Raw genomic sequence first — 17,916 nt, forward strand, 5'->3', positions numbered from 1 at the left:
TTTAATTTTTAGGGGCATAAGCCTCCATGGACCGAAAAGAAACTCTAAAATCTTGGGTAGAATCCTCTGTGAAAATTTATAGGGATGGGCAAGCCATCCAATTTTTATAAAATTGTGACCTTGATTTTATTCTTTTAAAGCCCATTGAGTGCCATTGGTTTTGATTTTTTGTATATGTCTATTTTGATTTTTTGTATATGTTTTTTGTTAAAATTGATTTTCTACATGTTTGGTTATTTTTGTGATCTTCCAAGACTAATTTAGAGAATCTGTATATAGTCTGGCTTCTTATGAATGTAGTATGTTCACATATATAGTGTACCATGTGTCATATTCACAACTCTTTTTGGAGTGTGAAGAGAAAAGCTGTTTCGTGTGCTTTAGTGGAAATTAAGTATTAAAAATGTGCCTAGCAAAAAAATTCTATCAGGTGGATTATGCAAAGATCACTAGCTTAAGGAAAATCTCAATAGCTGCTGTCAAATATTTGAAAATCTGTCACGAGGACACAGGATCCAAGTAATTCTGCTTCAAACACCAGATAGGATGGATTGGGTGGGAGTTTGGGAAAGATGACTTTTGTCTCTGTCTGAGAAAGGAATTTACAATGTCTACCGGGACAGAGATGGGCTCTCTTGGATGGAAGTCAAGTTCTCCTTATTGGAAGTTGTCTAGGCTGCTGTAGAAGAGGTTTTTGTCTAGAGTAGGTGGTTAGATCAGATACATTCCTGGTATTTTATGCTTTAAAGTTGTACTTCTGATGAAAGCAACTTACTGGTCAGCAAATTCCTTGGGATCTTTCCTGAACGCCTCGCAGATTTCATCATTACTTGGCTCCACGTAGGTAGGAAATTCTTGTGGCTGGTGCTTCAGGGCGGCCATGCAGAGCTTCTTCTCGAGGCCCTCCTTGGTACAGCACTCCGCGGTCCCTGAGTGCACTGGGAATGGGGAGTCGTGCTCACAGGACCTAGCAGACAGTGCTGACGTCTAGAAAGAGAGAAGAAAAACAAGTAACCTCATTTATGTATATGCACATATACAAACATACATACAAGTTTCCAGGCTTGTAGTTCTCCATTCAGCATAACGTCTTCAGTCTTAAATTTTAAAATTCTCATTAATAACAAACTGTCCATGCCTAGTCTCCATGAGATGATTTGTCACTGTGGCAAGTTGTGTAATCATAGTAATGGGCGAGTACAGGGTCTTACTGATATTACTAAATGAATTTCCTCAGAGTAAGACAACAATGGAACCTTCGTTAATAAATGGACTGTGTTTGATTGCAGCTATTAAAAGCTTTATCCTCTAGTCCAGTGTTTCTGTACAGGGATATAAACATCTTCTGAGCATAAGGCAGGTCATTTCACAAAGCTTGATATGATCTCCCACCTGCTTTCTGCTGCAAATACCCCAAAGAGAATGCAGACCTTCCCCTGCCCTCCTCCCTTCCCTTTGTTACCTGAGCAGGCTCTTAACTGTTAACTGCTTTAGTCTTCTATATTAGTTTGCATTCTCTTAACCACTGGTTCTTGAGCCCACATTTGCATTAAAATCTCTCGTAGACTATATAAAAACAAAACATGGCTGGGCTGCACAACACAGAAATTCTGAAACAGTAGGTCAAAGATGAGGCCTTGGGATCTGATTTTTCCCTGAAGTTTATTTTCATGTGTAGCATGGGCTGACCACCGCTGGTACAATGTTATCTACTACCTCAACACTGATGCACTGGCATAGGGGGGCAGACTAAACCCATGGTTAAGAGGACCACCAAAGCAGTTGTAGCAACAAAATGTTCATTTTGGAAAGAATTTGGAATGAAAATGTAGTGGGGATGGCTGGGGTGGGTGGGAGTGGTGGGGGGAAAATAGAGACAACTGTACTGGAACAATTAAAAAAAATTAAAAAATGTAGAATAGAAATAATCATCATGGAAAAAATTATTTTGGGATTTACATGGGAAAAAGCACTTTGAACTTCCCATTTTATGTGTTTACATCTCTCATCCTCTCCCACAGCTACCATCACACTGTCAGAACTTAGAATTCTTAGGAACTCTTTTTTGATACTTCTGTCTCTTTCCAGTGAATCTCCTTTTTCATTGTGTTTCTTTCCCTATGAACTTTACTTGGTTTTTTTATTATCTCGTTTTTTTATTATCTCCTTTCAAGTAAGAAATTTACAAAGAAAAGCATGAACATATTTCAAAAAAGCTTTGGAAAAGCAGAAGAAAGAGGAAAGTAGTGAGCACAAAATGTCAATGCCAGTGCTGTTCTCATCTGTCTCTGCAAAACTGCGGCTTCTCTCTAATCAAGACATGGGTCCGCAGCCATGACCAGCGTGGCTCAGTGGGCATTTTGCTGGGCATTGTCCAGCAAACCAAAAGGTCACCAATTCGATTCCCCGTCAGGGCACAGGGCACATTCCTGGCTGGCAGGTGTGTTAACGCGGTTGGGAGTGTGTGGGGGCAACTGATCGATGTTCCTCTGGCACATTGATGTTTCTCTCCCTCTTTCTCCCTCCCTCCCATCTCTCTAAAAATAAATAAAATCTTAAAGACATGGGTTATCGAATGTATAAAATAAAAATGTGTTCTGTTATTCTCCTCATGGATGGTAGTTTGATGCTTGTTTATTTTAAGGTGATTCAGAAGGTCAGGGTGATTTATATATATATATTTTTAATGGACTTAGTGATCACAGAAAAAGATTATAAAGTTCTTAAAAAGCAGATAAGGGCCAGATAAAGCAATTAATGGTAAAAGTAATCATTGTATAAATTACAGACTAATGAGGTGTTTGGAGCATTCTTTCTGCAGGCCAACGGCTACAGGATTGAACAGGAGGACCTTTATCTGTAGGGGCTTTATCCAGATGCATCTCTGCGCCATCTGCAGCGAGCCTGAGGGCTACATTAGTAAACTGTGAGAATCAGGTTTGGTTTCGCCTTTTTTCAGCTACGGTCAGTATTTTGTACCCTGCCATTTCAGCATTTTAATTTCTGCACATATACTTCAGGGGAAAAAACCCAAACCCTGGTAGTTTATCTATGTAGGGCAACTTCCGAACATGAAATTAATTTGAGACTAACACGGAATTGCTCTGGATCGGTTAGTACCAGGCTTGGCATGACAAAGGTATCTGTAGACTTTAAGATAAACAGAATGTTAGAATTATTCTCTGAGTCAGTACATGGCCCAGTTTTCTCATTTTAACCCCTAGGACTAATGGGCAAAGTTGATTCATTATGCTAGAAAAATTCTGGCTTTTAGGGTAATACTCTTTATATTTCCCCCAAAATAGAGTATGTAGAATTGCTGTCCAGGATTTCCCTAAGATGTGGCATAAAGGCCTATCTTGGCTTCCTTCAGCAGGCCCCCATGCAGCTGGCCCGGCCATGTGGACCCACCCTGTTGTCGTAGCAGTCAGGGGCGGCCCCTTCGGCACAGCAGTCTTCTGTCAGGGACACAACTTCCTTCACGAGAAGACTGATCTGTTCAAAGGTGCCACTGGGAAATTTTCTGCTGTACTGGACCATTGCTCTGAGGGGGAAAATAAAGTCAATGTATTAATTACAATTTTTCCACATTTGCACATATTAAAATATAAAATCTGTTCAGGTTTTTAAAAGAATAGGGTACATATTTTGACTAATAAAAAGAATATGAGGTTGCCTTTTAATTTTTCTTCTGGGTAAATTGCTCTTGTAGAGCAATAGAAGTTGGATTGGAGGCTCCACTAAACCAGCCACAGGTTTCTTCCCTCGAGCCTCCCCAGGTGAACCTGTTCTGTACCTTGTTGCCTTTGTTTGCCAGTCCTGGCATGTAGTATTTGCATTTTAATTTGCCTTAAAAACCATGCTTACTTATCCTCTTTTAACTCATTGATAAACATACCAGTGACAAATTCTTAGACCATAGCAAGGTAGTTCAGCTGGAACCTTCGGCTGTCCTCCATTTGTCTGGCTTCTCTGCCTACATTGACAATGGGCTCTATCTTGTTAATCTTAGCACAACCCAGTTCAGCCCTTTATGGTGAATTGAAGTTACCTTACATGCAATTTCATTCAAGATTAAGTAACCAAGAGGGTGAGTGACTACCTTATACTTACAAAGATGTGAAGTCATCTTTTCCGAGACTGGCGAGTTCCTTGCAGACTTTATCCTTTTCATAATCCCGACCTAGAAACCAAAAAATAGAAAGTTTTGTATTTATTCCCTTTTCACGAATGTTGCATTAAATGCATATGTACAAAGGGGTCATTTACATGACCTGTATGTGGTGAAACTAGCTTTTTCTATAAGCAATCCAGCTTTTGGTGCCTTTCTAGCTGTGTTATAAAAAAGATTAGAATTTTTTGGCATGCTATGAATTTTAATGGAAATGGGGGGAATAGTGAACTAATACTGAAAGCAATTAACCATCTGCACCAACAACCATTGAGTCAGAACCTATTGATACGGCAATCATTCTTTTGAAGAAAGATATAAAGGTCCTATCTTTATAATAATGCTAAAATGGGACATTTTGTCCCTCCCTTCTTTATCTTGGTTTCACATGAGGTCTTCAAAGAAACAAGAATAAAAAATAAATGGAGAGTGAGTCTACATTCCAAAGTGAAGAACTAGCCCCACTAATGCAGGGCCTTAAGAGTGTGAGGGACTCTGTTGCCCACCTCCAGACTCTGTAAGGGAAAGCTAGGAATTCAGCTGGGGAAGAATATGAAAATTAGGCAAAATACTTTTTTGGAAGAGGTTCAAGGGTAGTGAAAGGGGCTTCAAGGAAACACTTAGAGATCTTGAGAGATGACCCTTGGAGTTTGGAGTACAATGAACAGGTGTCTGATTCAGACTAAAGGGACCAGGGCTGATTCAGTGCCCTGGGGCAAAAAGGAGAGGGCTGTGAGTGGGACGCTGTGCTATGGCTTGTGGACCTACTATAGATCATGCGGGAGAGCAGGCTGGCCTGGAGTTGTCTTAAATGCACTGTGCCCACCCCCACCCCTGACAAAGGACCTAGAGGGCAGTGGGCCACCTCTGTACAGAGGCAGGTAATTTGAAAACCAGATGGCCAAAGGAAAGCTTTAAGATGCCAGCTGGATGTGAGAGATCCCCAGAGATGGTGAAGAGATCTCCAAAGAAGCTACAAAGAAAATGTCAAGATTGAACGTCTCCTGCAGCCAGAGGAAACACTAGCTCACTGAGCACCCACTGGATTAATTTTTCCTGCCGCTTGCTTCTCCTTCTGTCTCTTCCTTCCCTGTGTTTCAGGCACCAAAAGCAGCCTGGAGAGTGGGAGGAAGGAGAAGAGGAGAGCGGGTAGAGAAAAAGAAAGTATGCATGTCTTCCTCTCACATCACAGGCAACAGGGCTGACGCAGGCCTGACAGATGGGGATAGTTTCAGGAACACACGAAGCTTTGACTCTTAAACTTAAGCAGATATTCTCATGACTGGTACGAGGTGGTTATTTTGAGGTTCAAAAGGACCAGAGGACCTATTATTTGAGAGTGAACAAAAAAATCATAGAACCTACTCTTCACTCCATTCAAGACACTGGGGGAGCTAGTTTGTTCACGAGGAGATGAGTTTTCCATCGTCCTGAGAACCGCTTGTTCAACACTTCTTACATGCACAGTGGAGTGGGCACAGGGAAGGCAGCCAGTGTCGTTCTTCCTTGATATGTCATTTATGTAAATAAGTCTAGGGAATTTTCCAACGCTTTATGATGCTCTACCTTTCAAAAACTGTAACAAGTACATAAAATGGCTCCATAGTTGTTGTGAGACAAGTGGTTTTAACTTTTAGTGACATACCTTCTTGGATTTAAACATTAGGAAATCCATTTCAGGTGATGGCGATTGCCATCATGCCCTTTAACACCCAAAATGTCGTTGCCTCCCAAACAGTTATGGTTCTGTGGGAGAGAGTCCTTACTTAAATGAGGGTAGAAAGTTTTGTTTTATGGTTTGGAGTGAAAGATGGTGGTTGGATACAGGCTAGAGAGGTTTTTCTGCTTTTCTTTTTAGAAAGATTCTCTGTGGGATTTGTCGGTGTACTGGCGAGGGGAAGCCGCTGCACCCTGTGTGTCTCGGGTGGATGACTCACAGTCTAGGACGAGGTGAGAAGTGCCGGAATTGAGGACAAAGTTGTTCTTTGGCAGCACTTTGTAATGAGGGGCCAACTCAAATGCCATCAGAATCACACAGAAGAGCCCATAGGCTCACATCTCACATTATCTCCGAAACCAGGACAAACCCAGTCGGATTGATAAAGCTGGTAGTCAGTGGAGTACAGAAAGCCCCTTGCAGCAAACCTGTTACGTCTGAGAACCGTTGAGTCTAGTACACTTCCTGGAATTTATTAACTAGTTTACAAGGTTGGATATTGTCACAGTTTCAAAAGGTCAAAATAAGGCAGAAAATTTCCGTTAATCATTGATGGTATCCTGAGGTACTGGAGATTAGGATAGAGAAGGGAAGGATTTCAGGCAGAGCTGTCCTCCTGGAATGAAGAGCTGTAACCTTAGGGTATCTACAGAGTTGTTTTATTGTGGCTCCTAAGAAAAATGGCTGGCAGGAAATTTGGCTCAACGGGAGAACTTTACTGTAGCCACGGCTAAATACTAACTGAAACGATGGACAGATTCTTGGAGAAGTGAATTTGTCACTGAAAATATTAAAATGAAGCTGAAATAACCACATATATGAAAGATTCCTGATTTTAGTACAAGATTTTATCCTCTTAATCTTTAAGATCATTTCCAAGGGATTACAAAATAATCCCTTTTAGAAATAGTAAGAAATAATACAGAAGCTCCTCCATCCCAACGCTTACTATGTTTACAAAAATAGCTCTAATAAGAATGTCTTTTTCTCTTTAATGCATGGGAGCTAACTTTTTTAAATAAAATCTCCCTGTAAAACTGCAGAGGTAATTTTTGATAATACTTTCTATTGTGAGTTCTCAATAACATTCAAAATGAGAGCCTATATTCAAATGGGGGCACCCTGATGAATATTTTGAGAAATAATCTGTTTCTAGCCTTTCAGGCTTAGATTTCTCACTTCAGCAAAAAAGTAGTTTTCATTCAGCACATCACAGGAATGTGTGAGTCCGTGTGAGTGGTATAAATGGCCAGTACTGATCATCCCTTGTTAAGTAGCTTTAATTAAATCAACCACTTGTGTTTGCACCGAAGTACATTAGAATTCACAGGTTATGTAGTGCTTTAGCTAGAATGCAAAATTACTAGAGAAAAATGGAAAACTAGATTGACTACATAAGACTTAAAATTGTTCTAAAGTAAAATTGTTTTTTACTGGATTATTCAGCCTTAGGCATGGCAGAGGCAAGGAGGAAGCCCAGAAGGGAGGCGCTGAGAAAATTCGGAATTAAAATATAAAAGGGTCAAACTACTTTTACAAAACAGACCTGCAGCTCCTGTACCATGTATCTTTCAGGTGGTCTACTCGAAGTATATTCCTGATTTTAATATTTTCATTTATTCATTTACCCAAAGAGAACATGTACAGCATAGAAGGCTGGGCAATATGTTAATTGTTTTCTCATCTTCAAAAAAAAAAAAAAAAGTTTCAGTTACAGTGTGATTATTGCAAATTGATTCCTCATTCCATGCAGTACTGCTTAATACATTTTTTGCACTCCTGTTGAGCCTTCTTTGATTCATATAATTAAATTCTATCTTGAGTGAATTGTAAATGACATAAGCTGTTCTTTAATGTGCTATGTGGTAACAAAGAGGGTTCACTGGACTTTGACATGGCCCCAGTAAATATTGGCATAATCTTAGTGACACTGGCGAAATCTTTTTCACACGGTGACTTCTTAGCACTAAATGTTTACAAATTCCATTAACAGAATTTTTGCTTTTTGCAATAACATGTCTCATTTCTATCTGTATTGTGCAACATTCTGGTAAGCCATGTCTAATTCTGGATTTTTCAAAAGAAATTTCATTTACTCCCAAACCTTTTGTGCTCCCTGTAACTTACCTCTTCCAACACAGCTGACAACATCATTCCTAGCATGCACCAGACATGTCTGAGAGACTTGCTCTGTGCTGGTCATGGGTTCAGTACTGAGTGTTCAAATGCAGAGCAAAATACCCACATCTCTGCCCTCACGGGATATGCAGTCTATTGGGCATAGACAATAAGATACTCACTGTCTTTGGTGCAAACTTTACTTTAAGAAGGTATTTTTAATGCTTTAACTATTGTTATCTTTCTCTGATACCAACTTGGTCCCCTGAAAAGCTGTGTACCAGGGGCAACTGATGGTCCCTGAATAACACTGAATTGAATACATCCTTATACAGAAAGCTAGAAATTTTCATAAGTGTTCCAGTTGTGTTCTGAAGAATCATAGGGTTTCAGAGCTCAGTGGGGCATTTTACATCTTTGCTATTTCATTTCTTTGGCATTTTTATTTCCAGTCTGCACTGACAGGTTCCTTTGTGTCAGAGAAGGGCAGTAATTTGTTTTTGCTTTTTAAAAAAATCTTTAAGAATCTGGTTTCCAGTGCTATTCAAACAGTCAGACTAGATATTGGTGATTTCAGAATAGTGATTTTATTTGAGAAATTAAATATTGCTGGGCTGGTTGAAGAACCTGACCTGGTTATTGGAGCTAAAGGTACCAATTATAAAGGTATCACTAGAAACATTGTCGATGAAGAAGTAGCAATCAAATCAACATTTATTCTATTTTCAGGCTTTTTCTTTTGGTTCATCTCCACTGATGTTTTTAATCATTATATGAAACAATCTGGTTTTTATATTGATGTTTTCAGATAAGTGTGCAATTTTCTGAGTTTGAATCTATGGGAATAAATTAAATTCTTTTGATACTAAATCTAGAGATCTACGTGGCATCTATAGATTAATCTAGAAGATATTAAGTACCTCTTAGTAGGTCATCAGTGGAACAAATGGGGCTTTTTTTCAGATCTTGACAATTTAAAAATAGTCAAAGGCATAGAGTAAACAGGTCCATTGCTCAGAAACTACAGTTGCAATAGTGGCCTGATAGCCACTCCAAACTAAAAGAAAAGGAAAAAATAACCCAAACTAATGGCTTTGGTTCATCATGGATAGTAGCCTACATAGATGATGCACTCCCTGAAGTCCTCCACGTATCTCGCTCCACCTCCCATTCCCTTCACAGGTGGGGCATTTTGTCATCTACAGATGCTTTTGCAGCGGTGAAAATAAGGGAGCAGGTTTCCCTCTCCACCTTTGGCGTGGGCGAGGGCCAAGTCCCCTGCGTCTGACTTGGAAACGTACGATGCATGGCAGGGCTTAGTTTTCAAAGCAATGTAAAGGTAAACAGTATGATGACAGTGCACATTTGGGTGCCAACAATTAGGCAGGTGCTCTTCCAGATATTTTACATATTATCTCAATCACAGAAATCCTATGAGACTTGTGGTTATTACAGTTCACTTTCAACATTTACTACGCATTTTTGTGAGTCACTTTAGGAACTTCATCTCTGTGTATAATTTGTTTCTGTGGAAAACTGTATTAACATCCAAATAATCAAAGAACATTAATGTTTTGAGCATATGTTATTTATGAGTTTGAGAATTACTCTATTAGAATTTAGTATTATTCTGTTTATGGTATTGAAGGATTCTTTGTTATTCCTGCCCTTCTGAAGTCTTAATTTATAATTACCATTCCTGGAAATGTTCATTCTTCCTCTTCATATTCCCCTTTTTCAAACAAGCTTGCAAGGATTGTCAAACTTTGCAGATAGAAAGGTGAGCAGGTTAGCTCACAGGCTCAGTCCAGTGCTTTGGCCTTTGTATAGACAGGGACATACACTGATTCATACTCACTAGGCATTTGCTAATAGAGCTAGGAAAGAAGGCCAGTACAAGTTGTTTCCTTTAAGCAGAATTGTGTTATTTTCTATGAAGATTCCTTTAGTGCAAAGATCATTTCTTTAGGTCCTGTGTACCTGCCACAATTCTGGACACACGTGAGTTTTCACAAACCAATTCATTAAGCATTTATTATGAAACCTGAACAAAGCGTTATTCAATAAGGACTTGAAAAAAGTCATATTTCCATATTGTACATATTTGAGCTGATATAAACAGGAAATAGTGAAGATTCTGCTTCACTGACTAGTTATGTGCTCTATCTCTTGATTGAAATAATTCAGACAGCATTGGACACGGATGATTTTTTTTATCAGTGTATACATCTCAATGGCTATTAAAACTGCATGATTTCCACTTATACAGCTAATCCAATGGCAAGGCTATATTTTTATATATATGTGTATATATATATTTATTACCGTCTCCATTATCATACATGTTTTGTGTCAAGATCTCTTGACCCATTTACTGCATTTTTAAAATCCAACAGGTTACCATAAATGGCCTTATGTTGTAAAAGGAAACTTACTTTTTAAATGTTAATTATTTTTTTCTCTTAATAAAACTATTTGAATAAACTTTTCCAAGGCCAAAATAATTCTATAGTTTTTAATTATACTGAAGTACTAACAAATATTTCTTCTTCCTTAATGAAATACAATTTTCTAACTACCCAATTTCATGAGAAGTTGACTCGTTATTGGATGCTGTCCAAGACACAAGGATGGAAAACACAAACGCCCTTAGGCTCCAGGAACTGTGTGCCTGAACATTTGCTCCGAGTGTAGAAGGAAAAGCCCAGTGCTGTTTCCACGGTCCTCGTCAGCAGGGGCAGTCACAATGCAAGCTCTAGGTCATTGTTGTCATGTGAAGGTTTGACTCAAGCCACATCTTCTCTGGAGAAGCTAGAAATCTGGTTTTTGTGTGAAATCTTTAGATTTTAAAATGTTGACAAGTGAAGTTAAACTTTGTGGACACTTTGCTGGCCCAAACTATGAAGACCAAAGAAAACACACGCAGGGGAGGCTATCATTTATCGTGATTTAGGAATGAGATGCTGCATCCAGGCCACCTGGATTTGGGTCCCTGCTGTTAGTGAGACCAAGGGCAAGGTGGTTATCCTCTCTGTTCCTCCCTGGTCTTATTTGTAAAACGGAGACCACCAGACCTGATAGGACTGTCGTGAGGATTAAATTGGTTGATCTATATGAAATGCTTAGAACAGTGCCCGCCCCCTCCACAGTAAATGGCAAATATTGGCCAGTTATTAGCTAAATCGAGTTGGTCTGTGACTGTAGTTGTACATGTGCATGAGACAAATCTGTTGACCATATAACAGAAACAAGTTACCATGCAAAAGAAAATGCTGAAGCCACCGACACTTAAGGAAGCTTGAGAGCAGGGGTAAGTATAAAACATCAAGAGCCATCATTGTCATACAGGAGACTGAAACAAAGCACTATGCAAGTTTAGAATGGAAGGAATTATTGAAGTGGACCATGGATGATGGCAGGATTTCAGCAGTGGTAAATGAATTATGAGAGGAATTTTAAGTTGGAAGGACGATGTGAAGATGTGCCTGGGGTTGGAAAATCCCAACTCATGTCTAGAGAATGAGTAGTCCAGTAAAGAAACTGGAGTATGGGACTTAGAAAGACTTGGCAGTTGAAGTTGCTCTTATTTTTTAAGGTAATGGGTTATCTGTTGAAATTTATTCATGTAGGGAAATGGCCAACTCATAGCTGTATCAAGTAAGAGTAATCTTGGAGTAAGATCAGTAGTACCTTCATAAGTCTGTTCTGTGAAACGTGTTAATCTGTATAGAATGCTTAGTATACTTCTGCCTAACATGGTAAACAATAAATATTAGCGACTCTTCAGTAAAATCCAGTGATAATATGGTATCAGATTTTATATATCCTCATGATATGTGTATGTGATTTCCTTCAGACCTCCTCTCTGGTGGTGGGCTAAATCATTTCAGTTCAGAGGAATTTGGGGGAGGAAATAAAAATAGAAAACTTCCAGGAAGCAGGGAAAGGAGCGAATATGTACCCTAATCATCTCCTGGCCAACAAAATGGCAGTCTATCAACTGGGACATGCCTTGACTCAATGCTCCTTTCCTTCAGGAAGTCCCCGCCAGTCACAGGACCCAGAAACACACTGTATTACATTTCTGTGGCTACTGTAATGAACGGCCACAAGTAAGCAGCTTAGACACAGATTTTAGTAACTTATGGTTCTATGGGATAGTCAGACATAGGTCTCAATTGGCTAAAATCAGTGTGTCAGCTGGGCTGCGCTCCTCCTGAAGGCTCTAGGGAAGAATTGTTTTGCTTGGCTTTTCCAGCTTCTAGGGGTTGCCCACACTTCCTGGCTCCAGGCCCCTTTCTTCCATCTTCTCAACCAACAACTGTGCCTTTCTCTGTGCCTTTGTTCACAGTTACATCTTTCTCTAACTGACCCTCTTTGCTTTCCTCTTTCACCTTCGGGACCCTTGTGATTACATTGCTCCCACCCAGATAATCCTGATTGTTTTTCTACTTTAAGGTCAGTTTATTAACAACCTTCATTCCATCTGTAACCTTAAGCACTTTTGCAATGTAACCTAACCTATTCACAGTTTCTGAACATTAAGATGTGGGCATTTTTGCAGGGCCCTCATTCTGCCTACTACACACTTATTAATATTTAAGCCAGAGGTCACACCCACCCCCAGGTGACTTCAAATAGTGGATTTGTATCAGGCAGCCTGACCCCTGAAATCCCACCAGCCAGCTGTACATGTGGAACCCTATCATTTCATTAATCTCACAGTAGTAATCCTGAGTTTTAAAAATGTAGTCAATTCATTTATGAGCTCCATTTATCACATGTCAAGTTGGGTTTTGTGTGGGTTTTTTTTGTATTTTAATAATATGAATTCGTTGGGCAAGGGATTAGGTTAGGAAGCCATGACAATAGCCAGGTAAAGGGGAAGAAGGGCCTGGATGAGGACAGTGTATGGAAATGTGAATGGAAACAGGTTTGAGAGGTGCTGTTCACAGGCCTGGAGATCCAGGGATATGTAAGAGGTAAAGGGGAGAGAGAGGGTACTGAGGAGGTTTCCACAGTAGGATGCTTTGTACAAGGCTGGTATCCTTTCCAAGGCTGAAATTTATAGAATGTGGAAATGATTGGATATGGAAAATAAAAATTAATTAAAAAATTCCAGAAGTCTCCACAGGATTGAACATAAATGATTCAGATATAATGGTGTCAGGGAAAAAAGGGAAGTCAGGAGACAGAGCCTGTTTTATGGGATAGCAATGAAGGGATGTTCAGACCAGTTATGGATGGCTCATAGCAGGCAGCATGAATTTCACTCCACTGCCCCTGCATTTGTGTTAGTGACTGGTTGTTTCTCTTACACTTAATCTTTACTGATGGATTTTATTTGAGGTTTCTAAAATAAAGGCAGCCACGCAATGACAACATTGTCTTTGTAAATCCAACTGATCAGCATAAAATTCTGGTTCATCCAAAATTATAAATTTTAATGTTACCTTATCACCAGCTGTTCATTTGTTTAGTGTAAGATGATGAGTGCTAAAAAAGAGAAATAAAGCATGGTAAGGGGATAGAGGAAAATGTGGAGTTGTAGGTGCTATTTGAGATAGATTAGTGAAGGAAGTCTTTGCAGCACATGAACTTGGAGCAGACCCCTGAAGGAAGTAAGGAAAGGGAGCTGTGTGGATAGTGGATATCCAGGAATCAGCGGTCTGAGAGGAGGGAGGAGCTAGTTCAAATCTCCGACGGGCAGAGCACACAGAGTGTGCGATAGTGTGGAGGCCAGTGTGGCTGGAGCGGGGTGACTGGGGGAAAATTGCAGAGAGAAGGGGAAGGACGGCAGTGGGCAAAATAAAGAAGTTAGGTGACTGCAGATACTGGGGGTGAGGGTAATCAATTCTTTTTAAGAATTTCCTCACCTCCGTCCTATCGAGATTAATTCTGTGGCCTTTTAAATTGTGTGCACACTTACCCCTATTCCGCACACACAATGGTGAGTGCATCCTGGCATTGCACCTCACAGCAGTGAAGTGTGCCTTTGCTGCTGATTTCCAGGGAGGTTAATGTTGCCTTTGATGGTGCAATTAACTACTGCTCTGGCTTCAGCTCTTTGTCCTTTCCCCTCTTGACTAAACCTCTTTTATTCTCTTACTCTGGCTTCTTTGTGAACCCGACCAGGCCACGCTCATTCCTAGCTCAGGACTTTTGAACCTGAGTTCCTTCGCTGGAAACTCACATTTAGATCTTTGCGTGGCTGTCTTCCTTTTGTCATGTAGTTCTCACATTCTATGTCACTCCTCAGTGACCATTGGGTAGGTGTTTGAGAAAGTTTATAAAGGTATTTGGGAAAATAGAGAGGATATCTATTTATCCTGAATTACTTCTCTCTGACATTCCTTCACCGCTGTATTCCTGAATCAAACTTAAGAACAACTTTATTTTTCAAGTGGTTACTGGGGAAGGAGGGGCAGGCAACTCATAGAAAAGAGAAAGGAGTGATTCAGTGGTGGCTTGAAGACTGGAAAAACGCACACGGTCCAGGGCTGTTTTGATGGGCACATGGAAGAAGGAAAAATATAGCTGACCCAGGAACCCAAACAAGAGTCTTGTGTGTGGTATTATGTTTAGTAAAAATATGTATGCTAAGAATGAAGTGCTTTAAAACAAATGAAAATGTTTATAGTAAATACACTGTTCTTGCCAACAGCTATTATAAACTGCAATGATTTACTTCCTGTCAGCATTATTTCCTTGCTAATTGCGTAGCTGTATCAGGGCCCGTTGTTGCTTGTTTTGGGGGACGAAGGGAAGATACGTTACAGGCTAGTGGTAGATTCATTGCAGTCCTGGGGAAAGAAGCCATGAGGAGGCAACTAACATTCACTGTCCTTTTTGTCTTTTAAGGGACAGATAACTGTCTTTTTTGTCTTTTGAGGGGGAAAGTGGGTGTTTTCTTATGACTCCATCCAGATTTGGCATATTTGGTGAGTCTCCTCCCCTCAGGTGGACTGAGTGGTTTGTGAACTGGGCCCCCCCAGTGCCGTTTGATAAGAGAGGACTGGCCTGACTGGAGCTGATGTTCATGCTGCTACAGCAGTGTCTGTTTTAGACAGAGGCTGTCCAAAGAATGCTTCCAGTGGGCATAGGCAATTTAGGGAAAAACCAATATTGCTGGGGACTCTGGGTTAAGCATGGTTTCTGCAGGTAGGACTTCTCAGAACCTTTAGGAAAACAGGTATTGAGTATGAACCAACCAAGAAGTAGTAATGTATGGCTTATTTCTTCAATGTGTTTGGCCATAGAAACTTTTTTCCTGGGTGAGACTTCAGTGAAATACACTTTAGAACAGATGTTTCAGACAGGCTGTGGGTGGTCAGTTGGCTCTCTGGAACTGTAGCAGGCAGAGAGAACTGCGGCTCTAACCAATCCCCCACCACCCAAGTTTCTCTCAACTCCTTTAATCCATATACTTTGTAACTTCCAGCCAGGAGGGCACACATCCAGCCTCCAGATATATCACTGACTTGGTATTTGGGTCCTACTCAGCTGTTACAGAATAGAGGACTGATGGATGAGGACCACTATCCCAAATATTGAATAATTGTTACTTATAAATGTATTTTATTTGCCCAGGAAATATTATCAGACCTATGGCACCTGGGCAACTTGAAGTTCATTGTAAACTCTAGACCTCCAAGCTAGCTAACTTATGGTTTTTAGTGTCCATTTCACCAGAGACAGAGGAGGCTGAAGGATGTCGAAAGAGAGGTCGCAGGGTACTCTGTTATCTTCACAGGACACTGTGACTCATTGAGGTGAAGGCACTAACACTTAGTGAGTCAGCAGTCCAAAACGGTAACTCAGGCCCCACATTCTAATGTCCACATGTAATTCCAGGACCTAGCTATTACCGTTCCTTCTGGTATTTTGAACATCCTGATTGAAACCTGCTTCAGTAGGATTTTTCGGGTTCAGAGCTACTCCAGGGAAACCCTTGGGCAAAAGACTAAGCTTTCAGGGTTTCATGGGGCTTGGCCTATTCATAAGTCCCATAAGGGACACAATTTATTTTACTTATTTATACCCCAATCTATCTCAGACTTTGTAGTCTTACATAAAGACCTATAGCTTACTTAAGAATCTATTAGTGAATGAGACAAAATTTTAAATAATTTGAATGACAAAAGATCAAGGAAAAGGAATGTAAAAAGGATAAGTTAGGAGTAACATTGTTCATGTCACACTTAATGCCCATAATTTCTGGGCTACCCACGTTCCACAGGCCAAACACCGTATTCATGTGAATATTAAGATATGACTTGGGTAAGACTGACGGCGCTAAATGAAAATTAATTTTGCAAAGCAGGATGGATGCATTTCCCCTTGGAAGCATTAAAGCATCATCCAGAGAAGAAAATTGAAACTGATTATAAAATTTCAGCTTGAGAACTTTCCATAAAGTTGCATTTTGCACATAATTTCAAGCTTGTAGCATTTAAAAAGATTTTTAAATGTTGCTAAAAGATGAAGACACTATTTGAAGAATAATCTTAATAAAAATATAGCTCAGATATCTTCATAATCATATTCATAGCTATTAAATTCGTTTAGGTGGGATGTTTCGGAAACTACAATACATTTTCAAATGCTACATGTAGAGGTTCCTGTAAGAGACTCAAATCTCAGTTGACCTCACACACCACTGAGACAGTATATTATGCCCTCGGTGGCAACAAGTATTAGGAATCTGAAAAAAATGCTCAGTGATGGATTGCAGCCTCCATTTGCATTATCTTCTAATAATTAAAAAAGTTCTAATTTCCAAACATTCTTCCCTGGACTTGGTTATTAAAAAAAAGCAGGGAAGGATGATTGACAAATTATATCATTTTTCTTTCTTTCACAAGGTTTTCTTGACTATTCCATTTGACTCCATAATCCCTCTTTGTCTCTTCTCTCCCAACATATTCACGGGTTATTCTGATTTTCACCTTTTGTATAACTTTTTCAAGTGGTGGCCGGAAATTAGGCTGTGTGAATGATCCCACCACCCGGAGTCTTACCTCTCTCGAGAGCACGCACAAACGCCACAGCGAGCAGGAGAACCAGGACCCTCTTCATTTTCCTGCTGGCAAGCCCTGCAGCACCCCTGTGGCCTGCAGGTCACCCAGAAAAACGGCAGCCAAAAGCAGCCGAGTCCCTTTTGCTAAGATTCCAGACGCTGAGCTAATCAATCATTAATCTCTACACAGAAGCAAGGGCGGTCATCCTTGGCCCACAGAGATAAAATAATACCAATCAAGGTAAATAGACACGCTGGGGAAAATGGGACAAATCGAGGAGATTTTAATCATTAACTTTGTCAGACTGCAAAAGAATCAGTGTACACATAGGTTATTTACCATCGCTGTTTTTTACAAAAAATTGTTTAATGTATTAGTGGGCACATTCCTCCCCCCTCTTTATTGGGTGGTGTGTCTCTTTGGACATTCCCTGCCTTTCTCATGTGTAAATGGAAACTTGGAGGTTATTTCTTTCTCTTTTTCTCTCTATCCCTCCTTTCTTCCCTCTCTCTCTGTTTAAACCTACTACAAATATGGATTACCTCAAAATATTGCAAACTAGGTGTTTTAAGTAATGAGGAAAAAAGTACAAAGCCATTTATCACAATTGTCCAAATCCATAATTTAACACTATAAAATTTATTGAAGATGATGGGATAGTACTTTATGTACTATATTACACTTTTTGAAGCTACTGACACATTTTTAACTCTTAAAGTCAGGCAAATAATAACTGGAGAGATTGAATGAATTGCCCCAAATTACAAAAGTTAATGGTGAATTTTGGACTTCTATGGCTAATTTAAAGTTCTATTAATAACATACAACTCGTTTATTTTGGGATACTATAACCTGAGTCCTCACAGTGGCCGTGTAGAATGTGGAATTCA

At 39.9% G+C, this 17,916-nt stretch overlaps 1 protein-coding gene across 1 annotated transcript in view; it reads right to left on the bottom strand.

The window, feature by feature from the left end:
* Positions 1-17,235, bottom strand: part of GC (GC vitamin D binding protein) — a 36,076-nt gene extending 18,841 nt beyond the window's left edge. The window contains exons 1-4 of the mRNA XM_024578038.4: positions 17,027-17,235; positions 4,114-4,183; positions 3,412-3,544; positions 776-987 (exon numbers count right to left, since the gene is read on the bottom strand). Of these exons, the coding sequence (XP_024433806.2) occupies positions 776-987; positions 3,412-3,544; positions 4,114-4,183; positions 17,027-17,084 (473 nt within the window). The 5' untranslated portion in view covers positions 17,085-17,235. The remainder of the gene's footprint in view (positions 1-775; positions 988-3,411; positions 3,545-4,113; positions 4,184-17,026) is intronic.
* Between the last annotated feature and the right edge of the window lie 681 nt (positions 17,236-17,916).

This window comes from Desmodus rotundus, chromosome 4 (genome assembly GCF_022682495.2).
Source record: "Desmodus rotundus isolate HL8 chromosome 4, HLdesRot8A.1, whole genome shotgun sequence".
In the NCBI taxonomy this organism is placed as follows: Eukaryota; Metazoa; Chordata; class Mammalia; order Chiroptera; family Phyllostomidae; genus Desmodus; species Desmodus rotundus.